At 39.8% G+C, this 18336-nt stretch overlaps 2 long non-coding RNA genes and 4 gene segments (V, D, J or C); 1 reads left to right on the top strand and 5 right to left on the bottom strand.

Moving 5' to 3' along the window:
• Positions 1-21: 21 nt before the first annotated feature.
• LOC124396502 lies at positions 22-4392 on the top strand. Its single transcript, XR_006927779.1, has 3 exons — positions 22-137; positions 3167-3278; positions 3978-4392. It is a non-coding gene; the product is annotated as an uncharacterized LOC124396502 (long non-coding RNA).
• Positions 4393-4403: 11 nt separating this feature from the next.
• On the bottom strand, positions 4404-5074 carry LOC124396506. Its single transcript, XR_006927783.1, has 2 exons — positions 4703-5074; positions 4404-4593 (listed from the first exon to the last, which is right to left on the bottom strand). It is a non-coding gene; the product is annotated as an uncharacterized LOC124396506 (long non-coding RNA).
• A 1126-nt stretch (positions 5075-6200) lies between these two features.
• Positions 6201-6695, bottom strand: LOC124397211. The segment is given in 2 exon segments: positions 6201-6559; positions 6653-6695. Coding segments are annotated over 2 exon segments (402 nt in total).
• A 2504-nt stretch (positions 6696-9199) lies between these two features.
• Positions 9200-9721, bottom strand: LOC124396485. The segment is given in 2 exon segments: positions 9200-9522; positions 9626-9721. Coding segments are annotated over 2 exon segments (351 nt in total).
• Positions 9722-11754: 2033 nt separating this feature from the next.
• On the bottom strand, positions 11755-12276 carry LOC124397210. The segment is given in 2 exon segments: positions 11755-12122; positions 12212-12276. Coding segments are annotated over 2 exon segments (411 nt in total).
• A 5485-nt stretch (positions 12277-17761) lies between these two features.
• On the bottom strand, positions 17762-18254 carry LOC124396498 (the record flags this gene model as incomplete). The annotated part of the segment is given in 2 exon segments: positions 17762-18054; positions 18148-18254. Coding segments are annotated over 2 exon segments (336 nt in total), but the record flags the coding sequence as incomplete, so codon positions are not given.
• Positions 18255-18336: the final 82 nt, after the last annotated feature.

The raw sequence follows: 18336 nt of genomic DNA, 5'->3' as shown, positions 1-18336 counted from the left end.
CAATCCAGGTTAATGAGCCTGGAGAATTCTGGGTAAATCAGTTTTCCCACATTCCCTCACTCTGTTCTTTTGTCAGCCTCTCCTGGCTGTTGCAGTTTCTTAAGTGACTAAATCAGATGCTCCCATATCTTTAAGAGGTTTGTGTTCAGCTGCACCAACATATTCTGTCACTTTGTTTCTTTGCATCTAAATGAAATTAAAAACAGCTGTTTGAAGAAGCAGGTGGATATTTTATATACACTTTATGGATCTCTGTTGGTTTGTTGAAATCTGTGAATGCGATAGAACCTCTCTAGGTTACGTATGTAAGTCACGTCAAGTCAAGTCAAGTTTATTTGTATAGCGCTTTTCACAACAGACATTGTCTCAAAGCAGCTTTACAGAAATCAACAGTCAAGGTGAATGGTGTGCATTTATCCCTGATGAGCAAGCCATGGCGACTGTGGCAAGGAAAAACTCCCTTAACCCTATGTAACCCTAGTTCCCTGAGGGAACGAGATGCTGCGTTGGAAAGCTAAGGGAACGTGGCCGCGTTGTCCATGCTCTGAAATAATGTGTGCAATCAGTCAAAATTAGAGGCAGGCCGTCACGACCAGGAAGTATAAAACGCAGCTTCTGTAACAGAGAAGGAAGCGCTGAATGGACGCTGGAGGTGTGGCATAAAGACACAGTGTTTCGTTCCCTCAGGTAACTAGGGTCACATATGTGACCTAGAGACATACCCTTTCAGGAACTCAAGCTGCGCCTGGAGTGGCGCAGAGGTCAAGGTCGTAAAACCTGACAAAGATCAGTGGGGTGGACCAGCCCACAGCATCGCAGAGGTCTTGGAGGGACACTCCAGAGGACCAAGCCTTAAACTCTGGGTCGAGTGAGCTCTGACACTGAATGGTGCCGGGAGACCAGAGGACTCGGAGGAGGACGCGATAGCGTCAATAATCCATCTGCTGAGGGTCTGCTTATGAGCAGGAAGTCCTTTCCTCGGAGGGCAATAGCAGATAAACAATTGTGGTCAGAGCCGTCCAGTGCTCAGACTGGTTCTATTTCTCCTGGTCTGGGGTCTGGAATGGAGAAGGATTGGAGGCCTAGAGACTAACAGGTCGTGGGAGGCGAGATGAGGACACCTTGGGGACAAACCGTTCTAGGTGCAGGAAGGGACTGGCGATGCCTGGAGTGAACTCCAGAAAGGAGGGGGCCACAGAGAGGGATTGTAGATGACCTACTCTCCTCAGAGAGCAGATAGCCAGCAAGGATGCAGTCTTAATAGGCAAGCGCCTCCAAGAAATTTCGGCCAACGGCTCCAAGGGTGGCTCAGACAGAGCTTCCAACACAACGGGTAGGTCCCACCCAGGCACTCTTGGTCACACCCGAGGCCTCAGCCTGCGGGTGCCGCAGAGAAAACGCGCCAGGAGCGTGTTTCCGCCCAGCGAATGCCCCAACACTGGGGCGTGATATACCGAAACATGTACAATGGCCTTAGTGGTCTTTTTTGTGGCTCGTAGGGCAAGGTCCGCCGTACGATGGAGATCTTGCATCTGGCCGCCCAAGATGTCTCCCACATCCCAAAGCAGGTCGGCTTGGTATGCCTGTAAAACCGAAAAATGGGAAAGACCCTGAAGTGGAGGCTGTGACGCCGGGAGCAAAAAGTGCTCGTCGAGCTTACTGGATGAAGGGGTTTTATGCTCATCGGCTGGTTAAGCTTTCAGGTTCACAAGTGCTGGCAGTTGGTTTCTTTGAAAACCGACTTAGCATGCTTCGAGCATGGACAAAGCTGCCGCATTCCCATAGTGTTCCAATGCAGCTTTAGTTGCTGAAACGGAACATGTCACTCTGGTCTGAGTATTTGTGTATTTGCTTCAAAAAAAGAATTGAAGCTGTAAGTAAAGGTGAAGTTTTTGTACAGCGCTGCAACTGTTTGTCCCAGTGTGTCCCCGAGCGCAGTAATACACAGCTGTGTCTTCAATCTTTAGGCTGCTCATGTGTAGATACACCTGCTTCTTGCTGTTGTCTCTGGAGATGCTGAATCTTCCCTGAACAGACTGAGAGTAGTATTTGCTGCTACCACTTGGAGCAGAAATGTGTGAGATCCACTCAAGACCTTTTCCTTGAGCCTGTCTAATCCAGGATATGTATGCATCTCCATCACTAATCCCAGAGTAGGTACAGGTGAGTTGATGGGATCCTCCAGGTTTAATGACCACCGGCTCAGACTCGGTTAGTGTCTGACATCCACAACCTGTCAAATACATTTCATCACTTCTTACTCGTACATAATGACACAATTTATATAAGTGATACCTGCACAAAGAAGCTGTTACTCACGAGTTATGGTCAATAATGTAAAAATAAAACACGAAGAGATGTGTGGTTGCATGGCTCTTCCTGAAGTCTAAACTAAATGGAAATAATGCAGCTGGAGACTGTGCTTATTTAAAGGGAAAGTCTTATTTGCATGTCCAGCCCCTAGAGGAGTTTGGACTATAAGAACCATCCTGATATTCAGCAAAACATCTTTAATGTAATTGTACATTGGAGGAAAAATGTAGGTCAATTGATTTTAGTGATACAGAAGTATAGTTAGATTACTGCTCAGGTAATCATTAACACTCATAATTGTCTCTATAAGAGAGAATGTGGAATCAACTGAAAGAACAAAACATTTCAGTACAACTGCATAACTGTAAACACAAAGCTATAAAAATGCTTGTGCTATACCTCATTGTGGGAGTAAATACAATATGTATATAATATACTGTAGTACTTAGTTTAATTACTGTGAGGTGATGGGTGTGTTTGTGTAAAAGTCTCACATTTTAATTTGCTTTAGTTTATGAACTTTGAGAAATGAAACGACTTCTTTGAAACTGAAACAGATCTTTCACATTAGATATTCTTCTATATTGTTTAGTGTTTTGTTTCAGGCTGCGTTGTGAATTTGTTCTGTTCATACTATCTAACCTTTAAAGAATATGAATGCTGCACTTCACCTCCTTAAACTTCACCTCCTTACAAGGAAAGAACAATTTTCAGTCTATAAACCACCTTAATTTGTTTCAGATTTGCAATACAACTATTGTAAATGCAGTCTGTTACCCACAATAACAGGGTGATTATTTTCATTTTGTGTTTGAATGACAACAGTAAAGACCTGTGTGTAATTTTTGTACAGCTGCTTCATCAGCTCCAGTCAGTGTGGCTTGTTGGGCGCAGTAATAAACCGCAGTGTCCTCTGTCCTCAGACTCTTGGCCTCTGTGTGCTTGCTGGGACGTCTTCTGTAAAGGTAAAATGTCTTTTTTCCACAGACTCTGCATAGGTTCCATCATTATTGTCTGCGCTCATATAGTCAAGCCATTTAAAAGCTTTCCCTGGTTTCTGTTGTTTCCAGTGCATGTCGTTGCTTATCATGGAATATCCACTTATTTTATAAGAGATCTTCACAGTTTCTGCAGGTCTCTTTACCACAGCAGGAGACTGGTCCAGTCTGATTTTAGCACTGCAAAAAATTGCCAGATAAATCAATCCAAATACTCATCAACGCATTCAATCCTACACTCAGTGAAAAACATATAAAGAAGTCTCAGATACCTTGTGCTAACATGAGTATAAAAATGCACTGCTAAATGACTCTCAGCCCCATAATCAAACTCTGGGATGTTTAGATCTCTGGAATTCAGTTGGGTGAACACTTTTTGAACACTTTTTCATTTGTTATGTGAATATTTAATGTAAATGTGTGCATTTGATTAGATGTTTTTCAGCACTGTCTATGTATAATTATTATATGTTTAAGTTGTCTGAATTTAAATGAGGGGTGTGTTATTGCTGTTGTTATGCAGATAAAGCCTCTGCTTCTAGTTCTGAGATAATACTTGTGTATTTTCATATTCCAAGCAGGTGTCATTAGTTGGACCTCAGTAGAAGTGAGCTACTGCCATCTATTGGTGAAAAAAATATTTACACTTTGTTTCTCTTCTTGCAGATGTGCGTTTTGGGCTGATTTGAGTTTGTAGAACTTCTGTCACTGATACCAACAAACACTTTACACAGCTCCGATTCAACAACCTGCAGAAAAGCTTTGGAATGGAGGTGTTTCTAAAGGTGGATTAAATGTATTTTCACCTCAAGACAAAGGTCAAAGATGAAATGTTACAGTGATGTTCTTATATCTTTGAAATACAGAGAGGACTAAGTGCTGCTAGTTTATGTATAGCAGGCATCCCTGGGGACAAGTGTACTGCAGAGAGATGAAAATGAACATGGATGTTTTTGTACAGGGCTGCAGGGAGTTTGTAGTGCTGTGTCTCTTGCGCAGTAATATACAGCCGTGTCCTCAGGCTGAAAGTTCTGTCCTCTTAAATAAACTGTACTGATGGATGTGTCCTGGGTGAAACTGATCTTGCTCTTCATTGTATCTTTGAGATTAGTGCTACCACCACTACACAGATATCCGAGCCATTCAAGTGTTTTCCCAGCAGGTTGACGTATCCAGCCAATACAATAGCTTGACTCTGAAGTCTTGCAAGAGATAGAGAACGACTCTCCAGGTTTCACAAGTACAGAGGCTGGCTGAGTGAGCTCCACACCTCCACCACCACCTGTGAATAGCAAAGATAGAACATCATCAATATCAAATATGAAATATCATCAAGTCAAATTCCCAACCCTGAAATAAATGTGATTCATTCAGTCAAGATGAAGACTTACAGAATGCAGCTGTTAGCAGCAGCACTGAGGAGAGCATCTTTGTTTGGTTTAAAACTGAAGTGAATTAAACTGCTCAGCTGCTGTCCTCTTCACCACACACACTCACACACACAGCCCTACCTAATGTAAGGGTGATGAGAGGAAGATTTGCATAAAATACATTATTAACTACTACATGACCTATAAAAGCAGTTTGTACAGTAATCAAAGCTGTAAGGTTTACAGAGGGAATCTAGTTCTAATCCATTAACATTTCTATACAATTAACACAGAGACTTATATACTGTATTCATCACATTATTGGTGTAACATTGGTGATATGGTGAGGATTTGTGTCAGGATTAGGGATGTACATTATTTGAATTAAACAGATTGTGTTTAGAAATCTTGCAGGAAAACTGGTCAAAACTAGAGGTGTGCTGGATTTTTCCCCCACTGTTTCAGGGTTCTAGTGTTAGGAGTGTATATAGTTACATTTAGTTTAGGCCACTACCACTTTTAGAGATGAATCCAGATACATATATGGATGTTAGGAGCAGTAAATATGTACAAATATTCTTATTCTGTCTCTGTGTGTTGTAGTGTTAGTACAGCTGCTTCCCCAGCTCCAGTCACTGTCTCTTCTTATATGCAGTAATAATCCACATTATCTTCCGTCCTCAGACTCCTGGCTTCTATGTGCATGTTGTGACATTTTTCGAGGGGAGAAATTCACCTTGCATGGAGTTTGCATTTGTGGGTTCATCTGTTGAACCAGAAATCACAGATCCAATCTATTCTGTATCTTTCTATGGCTTCTGTGTATCCACCACATGAAATATTCAGTCATATTTAAGCCATAAACTGTATCTTACAAAAGATGTTCTCCAGCTCTTTACTACGGCAGGAGACTGGTCTAGTCTGATCTCTAGCAGAAATACATAACAATCGAAGATAATTATCATGAACACATAGAAGATATCCTCAGTGGAGAAATATAAAGGTGTCTCAGGTACCTTTTGTTTACATTAGAACAAAGATGTCGATCTCCTGCTGTCTGATTCAGTGCAAGTTATAGATTCCAAAAGAAAACCGAGAAGTAATGCTGTACTTGCTGATGGTTTTATATTTGACTGCAAACAGAAATGATATAATGGCAACACAATACAACAGCGCCTCCTATCGTTCTATAGTGTATTCATACGTGAACTAAAATACTTGTTTTACACTTTAGTGTTTATATTAATTTCATTTGATTTGTGCAGGACTGGTACTGTATGTATGGAAATGGTTCACACATTTTATCTAGATTTTTCTGTAAAATAAAATGACCACCAAATAACCAGTTTTAAAACATGATGAACACTGTTTACTCAGAACTTTGTCCACTGTTTATGAGGGAACATGACACAACACACAGCAAACTGATAAAATGCTGTATTTCTGATTTTGTGGAAGAACAGTTATTGTTTATGAACAGTAGACTTGTAAGTAAGTGTTGTGTCTTGTGTTGATTCTGTTATAATGTACACTGTACAGGATGTTTTTGTACAGGGATGTTGGTGAAGTGTATCACTGTGGGGTAACGAGCGCAGTAATACACAGCTGTGTCTTCAGTCTGCATGTTCTGTCCTCGAATTGTTACTGTGTTAGTAGACGTGTCAGTGGAGAGACTGAACTTATTTTTCAGTTTGTCACTGTAAGCTGTACTCGAACCAGCAATATATCCAATCCACTCCAGAGTTTTCCCTGGAGGTTGTCGGATAAAAGCTGTATAATAGCCTGTAACTGAATATGAAACCTTGCAGTTGATGGAGAGACTCTGGCCTGGCTGGACTGTTATGGAAGCAGGCTGAGTCAGTTCCACACCATGCACATCTGTGGAGGAAAACACATGGTGATATCTCACACAATATACACTGCACATTTATTGTTCTTGTAGTAAATTACTAAATTGGATAAATCACTCACAGGAAGCAGCTGCCAGCAGGAGCAGTAGAGATGTAGAGAACATGGTGTGTGGTGTTTGTACTGGGGTCTTCTCTGTTCTCCAAAGTTTAACAGAATTAAACCTTCACATTACATAAATAGAGTGATGTCCAGCCCTGATACTTGGATTTGCTTATCTGCTGATGATGGGAGGAGAATATATTTAAAACATATTTAAATCATGAGTAGGAGATTCATCTTTAGGAGTTTAGTGTTTTATTAAGGTGCATTTAAAGTAAAGATACTGCATTTCTTGCCAATGTAAAACATGTTGAAAATCACTGAATATAAGAACTACCATTATTTACTTACTAATTCAACTAACAGTGTGGATTATTCAGCCTGGTTTCATGACACACTGATAATAATAATACATCTGCAATGTCTTATTTTTAAACTGTGTTTACTTCATTTTGCTTTCATGTTTCTCTTCAGCCTTAACCCCCAGCCAGAGATAATGACAAGAAATAACAGAATTTTACAGAGGAATTTTGGACATTTATCTATAAATTAGACAATCTGTCATCTTGCTCCTTATAACATTTTTCATGAAATCAGGATCTAAAACAGATAAGTTTGAACAGACTGCCCTCTAGAGGCACAAAAGTTTCAACATGGAGTAAGAATAAGACATTTGGAAGAAATGGGTTACAAGGTCCTTGTTGTAAAGAAAAAACACGTCTCATATGGATCCAAATCCTTTTGATTTTCAGTCAAGTGAATAAATAAATAAATAAATAAATAAATAAATAAATAAATAAATAAATAAAAGGATAGATAGATAGATAGATAGATAGATAGATAGATAGATAGATAGATAGATAGATAGATAGATAGATAGATAGATAGATAGATAGCAATACAAGTTGCTTTATTTTTTCCAAATTTTTCTAATTGACAAACCAAAGGCTCAAGAGGGAACAACTATTTATACCTTTGATGACAGAAGTACTAACAGGAACTCACTTATTCTGCAGATGTTCCACAAAACTGTAAATGGATAAATTTATGAAGTGCTCATTAAAATAAAACATCTCCAAATTGCTGTGAAATAAAGCTCTTTGGGATGTGATGTTACTGAAAAACATAAGGGTGAATTCAGGATGTTAACAGTAAATCGACTTTACATCAAGCCACATCACATGACACAATCACATGATTTCCTTAAACAGCACATACCAAGTGTTTATTCTTTATTTAGGGTTATTTTTATTGATCTAAATGAGGGAATATTGTACATTACAGATAACTAATATTAAACAGAAAATGGGCCCGAAAATCTATCGAAAAGCTCTTCAACACCAGATGAAATGAATCAGCTGCACCACTGATGTTTTTGTACAGTGTTTCCTCATATTTCTGCTACTGTGCTTCTCGTGCACAGTAATACACAGCTGTGTCCTCTGCTGTCACACCAGAGAGTTTCAGATACACCATGCTGTTGGAATTATCTCTGGTGATTTCTATTCTTCCTTCAAAGGAAATAGCATAGTTATTGCCATTTCCACCTGACCAAACACGTCCCATCCACAACAGTGGTTTGTTCTCCTGCTGTCTGATCCAGTGCATGTGGTAGCTTCCAAAAGTAAACCCAGATCCTCTGCAGGAGAGACTCAGTGTTTCTCCAGGTTTTTTCAAAACTGAAGTTTGTAACGACTCGAGACTTTGACATTTCACACCTGATGAAGGAAGTAAAATATTCAATGAATCAGTTTTAAAACAGAAACAGATAAAGGAATGAATCCCAGGTTTGAGTTGAGAACTCACTGATGAAGCTGATCAGTAGCAGAAATAAAGAGAGTGAGATCTTCATGGTGAGTGTTGATGAAACTCAACTGCTCCACTCAGCTCAGCTGCACATAAATACTGCATGGAATTTTGCATGATGCAAAAAATTTGCATCATGACGTCATCCTCATTAAGAGAAAAATTATTTACTCAGGAATAAGACATTATGAGGTAAAGCACATGTACAAGAGTTTTATAAAAATGGATTCACTTTACTTTTTATTAATGAATTTCATGATGATGTCAGGGAGAAGTAATGCGGTACTTGCTGCTGGTGTTTTTATGACTTCAAAACTGAAAAGCAGAAACGGTATGGAGCGACAAAGTACAACAGCGCCTCCTATTGTCCCATAGTGTGTTCACAAAAACTCTACATAGTGGACTAAACTGTTTCTTTTACATTTCAGTGTTTAGATTTATTTAATTTAAGCTTTCAGAGTAATCCAAGTGAAAAAATAAACAAGTTACACATAATTATAAACTCTTTATCTTTTCAAACAAATAATGGAGATGCAGGAAAAGAAGAATTCAGGTGAAGTAATCAGATATGGACTGTCAAATGTCCATGATGCTCCTGCACTGCAGAATTATTATTATTTTAAAATACAGGAGCATGTTGGGAGTTAACACTTGTGCATGCCTGGAACTGTATGTGATTAGGAGCACTGTTCACTTTTCTCCAATGGTCATGAAGGAACATGACAACACACACCAAACTGATAAAATGTTTTTGTACAGGGATGTTGTTGATGTGTCTCACTGTGGGTAGCGAGCGCAGTAATACACAGCTGTGTCTTCAGTCTGCATGTTCTGTCCTTGAATTGTTATTGTGTTTGTAGACGTGTCTCTGGAGATGCTGAACTTATTTTTCAGTTTGTCACTGTAATCTGTGCTCCCACCAGTATAAATGTTTCCAATCCATTCCAGAGTTTTTCCTGCAGGTTGTCGGATCCAAGCTGTAGCATAGCTCGTAACTGAATATGAAACCTTGCAGTTGATGGAGAGACTCTGGCCTGGCTGGACTGTCATGGAAGCAGGCTGAGTCAGTTCCACACCATGTACACCTGTGGAGAAAAACAGAGGGTGATATCTCACACAATATACACTGCACATATACATATATACATTGTTCTTGTAGTAAGAGAATGAATTGGATAAAACACTCACAGGAAGCAGCTGCCAGCAGGAGCAGTAGAGATGTAGAGAACATAGTGGGTGGTGTTTGTAACGGGGTCTTCTCTGTTCTCCGATGTTTAACAGAGTTTAACCATTACATCACATAAATAGAGTGATGTCCAGCCCTGGCATTTGGATTTGCTTATCTGCCGATAATGGGAGGAGAATGTATTTAAAACGTATTTGAGTCATGAAGAGGAGATTCGTCTTATGGAGGATCAATTCTTTTCCATGACAGACACCTCTTTACTAACTTTTCTCATTTATATTTATATATTTATATATCAACAACAGAGGGAATTGACTTATAGAGACACACAAAAAGATAAGATACTAATTGTACCTCAAATATATTATGGTTTTGTTTAGTTTTTTTTCAAAAGGTGCAGTAGAAGTAAAGACCTTCTGCATTTCCACCAAGTGTTTGAGCCCAGAGATAAACAGGTGGGCCTTGCTTAAAATGCATCTATTATCAGAGGCCAACACAACTACACTTGTTTAAATCCACCACCATTTAATCAGAGGATAAGCCTGTGTGTCTTCATAAGCAGTGTTAAGAACATAATGATAAAAACAGCATTGGCACGGCGGCCTCAACACACATATGCACATCTGACAGACGCAACACAACACCATTATGAAATCATGAGGAGATCAAAAGTGAGCTACTGCCCTCTATAGGTCAACATTTCCACTTTTCTTCTCTTCTTGCAGATGTGTGTTTTGGACTGAGCTGACTGTGTGGACTGGAGCTTCTCTAACTGATACTAACATCCACTTTATACAGCTCCTATACAGCTCCAAATACCTAATTACTGTACTTAAGTAGATTTTCTGCTAGCAGCATTTTACTTATTATTTTTCAGACAACTGTTTTACTTTTACTCATTACATTTTTTACACATTTTAAAAACAGGCTCATTACTTTAGTTTTAATCTATTTGGTAAAATGTGTGAGAGCCAGGAAATTATACACCAGTGGTAAATAATTTCCTGGCTCTCACACACCACTGATGTAGATTAGTTTATGAAGCTAAGAATGAGCAGTCAGAGGGCAACAAATATGGGGTTAATGTGGATGAGACAGAGGGAGTTAGTGACATAAACATGACAGACATTCCTAAACAACTGATCATCATCATCTTTTCTCTGCATGTGTTCTATATGGTGGTTGTTCAGCCTGGATGCATTTATTATGTAACAAAATTTGTATTTGTTTTCAGCAAACAAGTCTCAAATCATCACCGAAATCCGCCATGATGCACACAGTTATCCATCTGGTGGTCGACCATCGCATCTGCACGTTTTGTGGCATTTTTATCTCATAACAGAAAAACAACCATAAATTACTGTTTTTTTGATCATACAGATAAGAGCAATACATTATTAAAATCTGTAAAGTGTCTACTTTTATTTATATACACTCATAATAACAACAAAACGTTGTGCCTTTGTAAAGTAAAGAAAACAGACCCGGTGCACTTTTTGCCATCTCTGTCTTCTCTCTTCACAAACACAATAAAACATCTTGAATCTCAGTGAATATTTGCCTCACAGACATAATAAATATATGTATAGAAAACTCTTTCAAATAATCCAATTTACATCGAATACAAATTTTCTAATTATGTAATCTGTATGAAAGTTATTAGAAGTGCAGTTTCTCGGTATCACCTCATTAACTGTCCGTACGGAAACATAGCAAGGGTTCCGTTTGGTGCCCTGATAAGTTACATAATTTTAAACACCCAATTACATTAAAACATTTACATGAATATTTTGTCTTCATGCTCTATGTTGAGTTTGGTTTCACATATAATAAACATGCATTTGCATAAATAGTCAATATTTGTCCATACCCATGTTGATTAAAGTATTTATGAATTGGGAAGTTTTTTTAAGGTACATTTAAAACAGTGCAATTAAATATTTGAATCGATTGACAGCCACCGTGACACTAAAACAGGTAATAGTAATGGCTACTTTTTACTTAAGTACATGTCAGAGACCAAACTTAAAAAAGGTATAGTCAGTATAAACATTTTTTAAACATGAGTATCTGTACTTCTGATTAAATGAAGGATGTGTGTACTTTTGCACCTCTGGTGTTGTGTCCTGTGTCAATCTGTTAGAATGTTGAATAGTTTTTGTACAGGATGTTGTTGATGTGTATCAATGTGTGGGTAACGAGCGCAGTAATACACAGCTGTGTCTTCACTCTGCATGTTCTGTCCTGTTAATGTTACTGTGTTGCTGGACGTGTCTCTGGTAACCTGAAACCTGCTTTTCAGTTTCTCACTGTAGGCAGTGCTCCCATCATAACATATAACTCCGATCCATTCCAGAGTTTTTCCTGCAGGTTGTCGTATCCAGTTTGTACAGTAGGTACTTGTTACTGAATATGCAGACACTTTACATGTCAGAGTCAGTGACTGACCAGGGGTTAATACTGTGGATCTGGTCTGGATCAGCTCAACACAGAGACCACCTGTTAAACAAAAGCTCTTTTAATGATGTAAAAGCAAAAAGCTGTAAATAACCAAAACTGTATTATATATTAAATGTAGAAACACTTACAGTGTACGGCTGCCAGCAGCAGCAGTAGGGATGTAGAGATCATGGTGTGATTTGAAGCAGAATCAGTAAAAGCCCTTGGTCTGTGTTGCTTAAATATATAACAGGGAAGGACATTTGCATAGAGACACTCCTTATCTTAGGAGACATTTGATGGATTTGTCCATATGAGAAAATGTTTAAATCTCTTCAATGTGTCTAATATGGCATTGTACATATACAGTAATCTGATCAAATTAGAAAATAAAGACAGGTATAAATGGGGAGGTTATGGACTGACAGGTGTTTTCAGGTAAATAAGAAAACACATTGTAACCCCACCTTTTTAAATAAGGATTAAAGCACAGCAGGGGGTAACCCAGCCATTATGGATGCACAAGCCAGTGCACTCTTAGTGCCGGTCCCAAGCCCGGGTAAATGGGGAGGGTTGCGTTAGGAAGGGCATCCAGCGTAAAACATGTGCCAAATCAAATATGCGGATCACAAATGAGAATTTCATACCGGATCGGTCGAGGCCCGGGTTAACAACGACCGCCACAGGTATCGTTAGCCGACAGGGTACCGGTGGAAATTGGGCTACTGTTGGCCGAAGGAGGAGAAGGAGAGGAGGAAGACGTCTTCAGAGACGGCAGGGAAAGGAGAAGTGTAGGAGACTAATGGTTAGGGTTGGTACTTTAAATGTTGGTACTATGACGGGTAAAAGGAGAGAGGTAGCTGATATGATGGAGAGGAGAAAGGTAGATATGTTATGTGTTCAGGAGACCAAGTGGAAAGGGAGTAAGGCCAGGAACATTGGAGGTGGGTTTAAACTGTTTTATCATGGTGTGGATGGAAAGAGAAATGGTGTAGGGGTGATTCTGAAGGAAGAGTACAGTAAGAGTGTAGTGGAGGTGAAGAGGGTTTCTGATAGGGTGATGATCGTGAAGGTGGAAGTTGAAGGGATGATGATAAATGTCATCAGTGCCTATGCTCCACAGGTTGGCTGTGAGATGGAGGAGAAGGAAAGATTCTGGAGTGAATTAGATGAAGTGGTAGATGGTGTACCTAGGAAAGAACGATTGGTGATTGGGGCAGACTTTAATGGACATGGTGATGAGGAGACTTTAATGGAGGTGATGAGGAGGTGATGGGTAGGTATGGTTTTAAGGAGAGGAATGTGGAAGGGCAGATGGTGGTAGATTTTGCTAAAAGGATGGAAATGGCAGTGGTGAACATGTATTTTAAGAAGAAGGAGGATCATAGGTTGACGTATAAGAGTGGAGGAAGGTGCACACAGGTGGACTATGTGCTATGCAGGAGATGCAACCTGAAGGACATTGGAGACTGTAAGGTGTTGGCAGGGGACAGTGTAGCTAGACAGCATCGGATGGTGGTCTGTAGGATGGTTTTGGAGGTAAAGAAGAAGAGGATGAGAGTGAAGACTGAAAGAAGAATAAGATGGTGGAAACTGAAGGAGGAAGAGTGTAGTGTGAGGTTCAGGGAAGAGGTCAGACAGAGGCTTGGTGGTGGTGAAGAAGTGCTGGATGATTGGGCAACTACTGCAGGAGTGATGAGAGAGGCAGCTAGAAAAGTACTTGGTGTGACATCTGGAAATAGAAAGCAAGACAAGGAGACGTGGTGGTGGAATGAGGAAGTGCAGGAGAGCATAAGGAGAAAGAGATTGGCAAAACAGAAGTGGGATAGACAGAGTGATGAGAAAAGTAGGCAGGAGTACAAGGAGATGCGGCAGCAGGTAAAAGGGATGTGGCGAAAGCCAAGGAAAAGGCATATGAGGAGCTGTATGAGAGGTTGGACACTAAGGAAGGAGAAAAGGATTTATACCGATTAGCCAGGCAGAGGGAACGAGCTGGGAAGGATGTGCTGTAAGTTAGAGCAATAAAGGATGGAGAGGGAAATGTGTTGACTAGTGAGGAGAGTGTGTTGAGAAGGTGGAGGAGTATTTTGAGCAGCTGATGAATGAGGAAAATCAGAGAGAGAGAAGGTTGGATGATGTGGAGTTGGTGAAGCAGGATGTAGATAGGATTATTAAGGAGGAAGTGAGAGCAGCGATTAAGAGGATGAAGAATGGAAAGTCGGTTGGACCAGATGACATACCGGTAGAAGCGTGGAGAGGTTGACGGACGAGGTCAGACAGGAGTCTCCCTGGACTATGATGTTTGCAGATGATATTGTGATTTGTGGTGAGAGTAGGGAGCAGGTTGAGAAGAGCCTGGAGAGGTGGAGATATGCGCTGGAGAGAAGGGGAATGAAAGTCAGTAGGAGTAAGACAGAGTACATGTGTGTGAATGAGAGGGAGGGCAGTGGAGTGATGCGGTTGCAGGGAAAAGAGGTGGAGAAGGTGGAGGAGTTCAGGTGCCTGGGGTCAACAGTGCAAAGTAATGGAGAGTGTGTTAGGGAAGTAAAGAAAAGAGTGCAGGCAGGGTGGAGTGGGTGGAGAAGAGTAACAGGAGTGATTTGTGATAGTAGGGTATCTGCAAGAATGAAAGGAAAGTTTATAGGACTGTGGTGAGACCTGCGATGTTGTATGGATTAGAGACAGTGGCATTGAGTAAAAGACAGGAGGTGGAGCTGGAGGTAGCAGAGCTGAAGATGTTGAGGTTTTCGTTGGAAGTGACGAGGATGGACAAGATTAGAAATGAGTTTATTAGAGGGACAGCGCATGTAGGATGTTTTGGTGACAAGGTGAGGGAGGAGGGACATGAATTATATTGGTAGAAGAATGCTGAGGATGGAGCCACCAGGTAGGAGGAAAAGAGGAAGGCCAAGGAGGAGGTTCATGGATGTGGTGAGGGAAGACATGCAGGTAGTTGGTGTGAAAGAGGCAGATGTAGAGGACAGGGTGGTATGGAGACGGATGATCCGCTGTGGTGACCCCTAATGGGAGCAGCCGAAAGAAAAAGAAGAAGAAGAAGAAAGCACAGCAGGGGGTGCTGTTGCAGGAAAAAAATGCAATGATAGAGAGGTTTGGATGAAACAGAGTTCCAGTTACAATTAAAGCTTCGTTCAATGCTGCATTTTCATTTCTAGTCTTGTTGTATGTAGTGTATGTATTCAATAATCACGTAATTTGTAGAAATGTGACACACATGACGTCATCCTCACGAAGTAAACAAGTGATTTTGTCAGGAATAAAGGCATTATGAGGTACAGCACATGTACAAGAGATTATAGGAATAGCTTCTTCACTTTACTTTGTTGTTCTATAAACGATTTTCAAGAAAATGACAGGGAGATGTAATGCTGTACTTGCTGATAGTGTTTTATGACTTCAAAACATAAAATCAGAAATAATATAATGCTCTAAAGCAACGCAGTATGGAAATGCTCTTGTTTTTTCTCTTGATCCTGTCAACCAATTGATGTACATGCAGGTGAAGAAGAATTCAGATGAACAAGTAATCAGATATGGATTGTCCAAATGTCCATGATGCTCCTTCACTGCAAAATTATTATTGTACTTAAATGAAGGAGCATGTTGGGAGCTGGACTTGTGCAGGACTGGTACTGTATGTACTTGATATAGTTCTCACATTTATCTAGATTTTTTTGTAAAATAAAATAACCGAACAGATTTAAAAATATTAGCACTGTTCATTCAGGACTTTGTAAGCTATTCATGAAGCAACATGACAAAACAAAACAAACTGTTTAAATGTACAGTATATCCGCTTTTCCTTATGAACAGTTTTTTGTAAAGGATGTTTTTGTACAGGGATGTTGGTGATGTGTCTCACTGTGGGTTCACGAGCGCAGTAATACAAAGCTGTGTCTTCAGTCTGCATGTTCTGTCCTCGAATTGTTATTGTGTTAGTAGACGTGTCTCTGGAGATGCTGAACTTATTTTTCAGTTTGTCACTGTATGCTGTACCCCCACTGCTATAAATGCGTCCAATCCACTCCAGAGTTTTTTTTGCAGGTTGTCGGATCCAAGCTGTATAATAGCCTGTAACTGAATATAAAACCTTGCAGTTGATGGAGAGACTCTGGCCTGGCTGGACTGTCATGGAAGCAGGCTGAGTCAGTTCCTCACCATACACATCTGTGGAAAAAACACATGGTGATATCTCACACAATATACACTGCACATTTATTTTTCTTGTAGTAAATGAATGAATTGGATAAAACACTCACAGGAAGCAGCTGCCAGCAGAAGCAGTAGATATGTAGAGAACATGGTGGGTGTTGTTTGTACTGTGGTCTTCTCTGTTCTCAAAAGTTTAACAGAGTTTAAGCATCACATCACATAAATAGAGAGATGTCTAGCCCTGATACTTGGATTTGCTTATCTGCTGCTGCTGGGTGGAGAACGTATTTAAAATATATTTAAATCGAAAGGAGGAGATTCGTCTTATGAAGGATAACACATTTTTCATGACAGAAACCACTTTATCAGCTTTTCTCATTTATACACCAATAACTGTTGTATTCTCATTTCTCAGGAAGTTCTGGCTATAAGGTTTATATCTACATGGCTCTCCACATAAACAGATTAAAAGTCTGTGTAATTGTTGGTTTGGTGAGGTTTCTATGATGAGATGTTTAATCATTCTGCATGGAAGGAGTCTCAAGTGTGAGGACTTGGTATCAGTAAGAGGTAAAGCTGTAAATAAATGTATAGAAAGTATTCATGATAGACGTTTTTCTAGTTTCATAGTAACAAAAAAACGACACCGTTACGAGAGAGTAAAAGGAGAGAGGCTGGTGAGGGATCAGCTGTTGATACTGATATAACACAAGTGATAAATGTAACTAATGCTTTGTGAAAGAGAAGTTGAAAATGTTGTCTTGAATTATAAATAAATGCATTGTTCCCAAAATGGTGTGATAGAAGAGGAACACTGATACCAGACTGTTCATTGTGAAATCAGTCAGAGAGAAAAAAAAACTGTCCTTACAAGAAAAAGGTTTGGGGAAGGATTTGTGGATGTTGTGCACTTTTTTCAGTTGTCTAATTTCTTTGCATCATGACGTCATCCTCGTGAAGAGAAAGTGAACAAGTGATTTTGTCAGGAATAAAGGCATTATGAGGTAAAGCACATGTACAAGAGTTTATAGAAATTGCTTCTTCACTTCACTTTGTTCTTCTATTAATGAATTCTATTATGATGACAGGGAGCAATGCTGTAGTTGCTGATGGTGTTTTTATATGACCGCAAAACTGCAAAACAGAAATGATATAATGGCAACACAATACAACAGCGCCTCCTGTCTTTCTACAGTGTGTTAATATGTAAACTAAAATATTTGTTTTACAGTTCAGTGTTTAGATTATTCAGTGTACAGATTTTTCTGTAAAATAAAATAACCACACAAAGTTTTAAAACATGATAAGCACTGTTTACTCAGAACTTTGTCCACTGTTCACGAGGGAACATGACAGAAAACACACCAAACTGATAAAATGCTGTATTTCTGATTTTGTGGAAGAACAGTTATTGTTTATGAACAGTAGACTTGTAAATAAGTGTTATGTTTTGTGTTGATTCTGTTATAATGTACACTGTACAGGATGTTTTTGTACAGGGATGTTGTTGATGTGTATCACTGTGTGTAACGAGCGCAGTAATACACAGCTGTGTCTTCAGTCTGCATGTTCTGTCCTCGAATTGTTATGGTGTTTGTAGACGTGTCACTGGAGAGACTGAACTTATTTTTCAGTTTGTCACTGTAAGTTCCACTCCCACCAGCAATGTATCCAATCCACTCCAGAGCTTTTCCTGCAGGTTGTCGGATCCAAGCTGTATCATAGCTCGTAACTGAATATGAGACCTTGCAGTTGATGGAGAGACTCTGGCCTGGCTGGACTGTCATGGAAGCAGGCTGAGTCAGTTCAACACCATGCACATCTGTGGAGGAAAACACATGGTGAAATCTCACACAATATACACTGCACATTTATTGTTCTTGTAGTAAATGAATGAATTGGATAAAACACTCACAGGAAGTAGCTGCCAGCAGGAGCAGTAGAGATGTAGAGAACATGGTGTGTGATGTATGTACTGGGGTCTTCTCTGTTCTCCAACGTTAGAGTTTAACCATCACATCACATAAATAGAGGGATGTCCAGCCCTGATGTCTTAATTTGCTTATCTGCTGGTGATGGGAGGAGAATATATTTAAAACATATT

The sequence above is a fragment of the Silurus meridionalis genome, chromosome 14, assembly GCF_014805685.1.
Source record: "Silurus meridionalis isolate SWU-2019-XX chromosome 14, ASM1480568v1, whole genome shotgun sequence".
Lineage (NCBI taxonomy): Eukaryota > Metazoa > Chordata > Actinopteri > Siluriformes > Siluridae > Silurus > Silurus meridionalis.
This window is presented reverse-complemented; position numbering and strand designations above follow the sequence as displayed.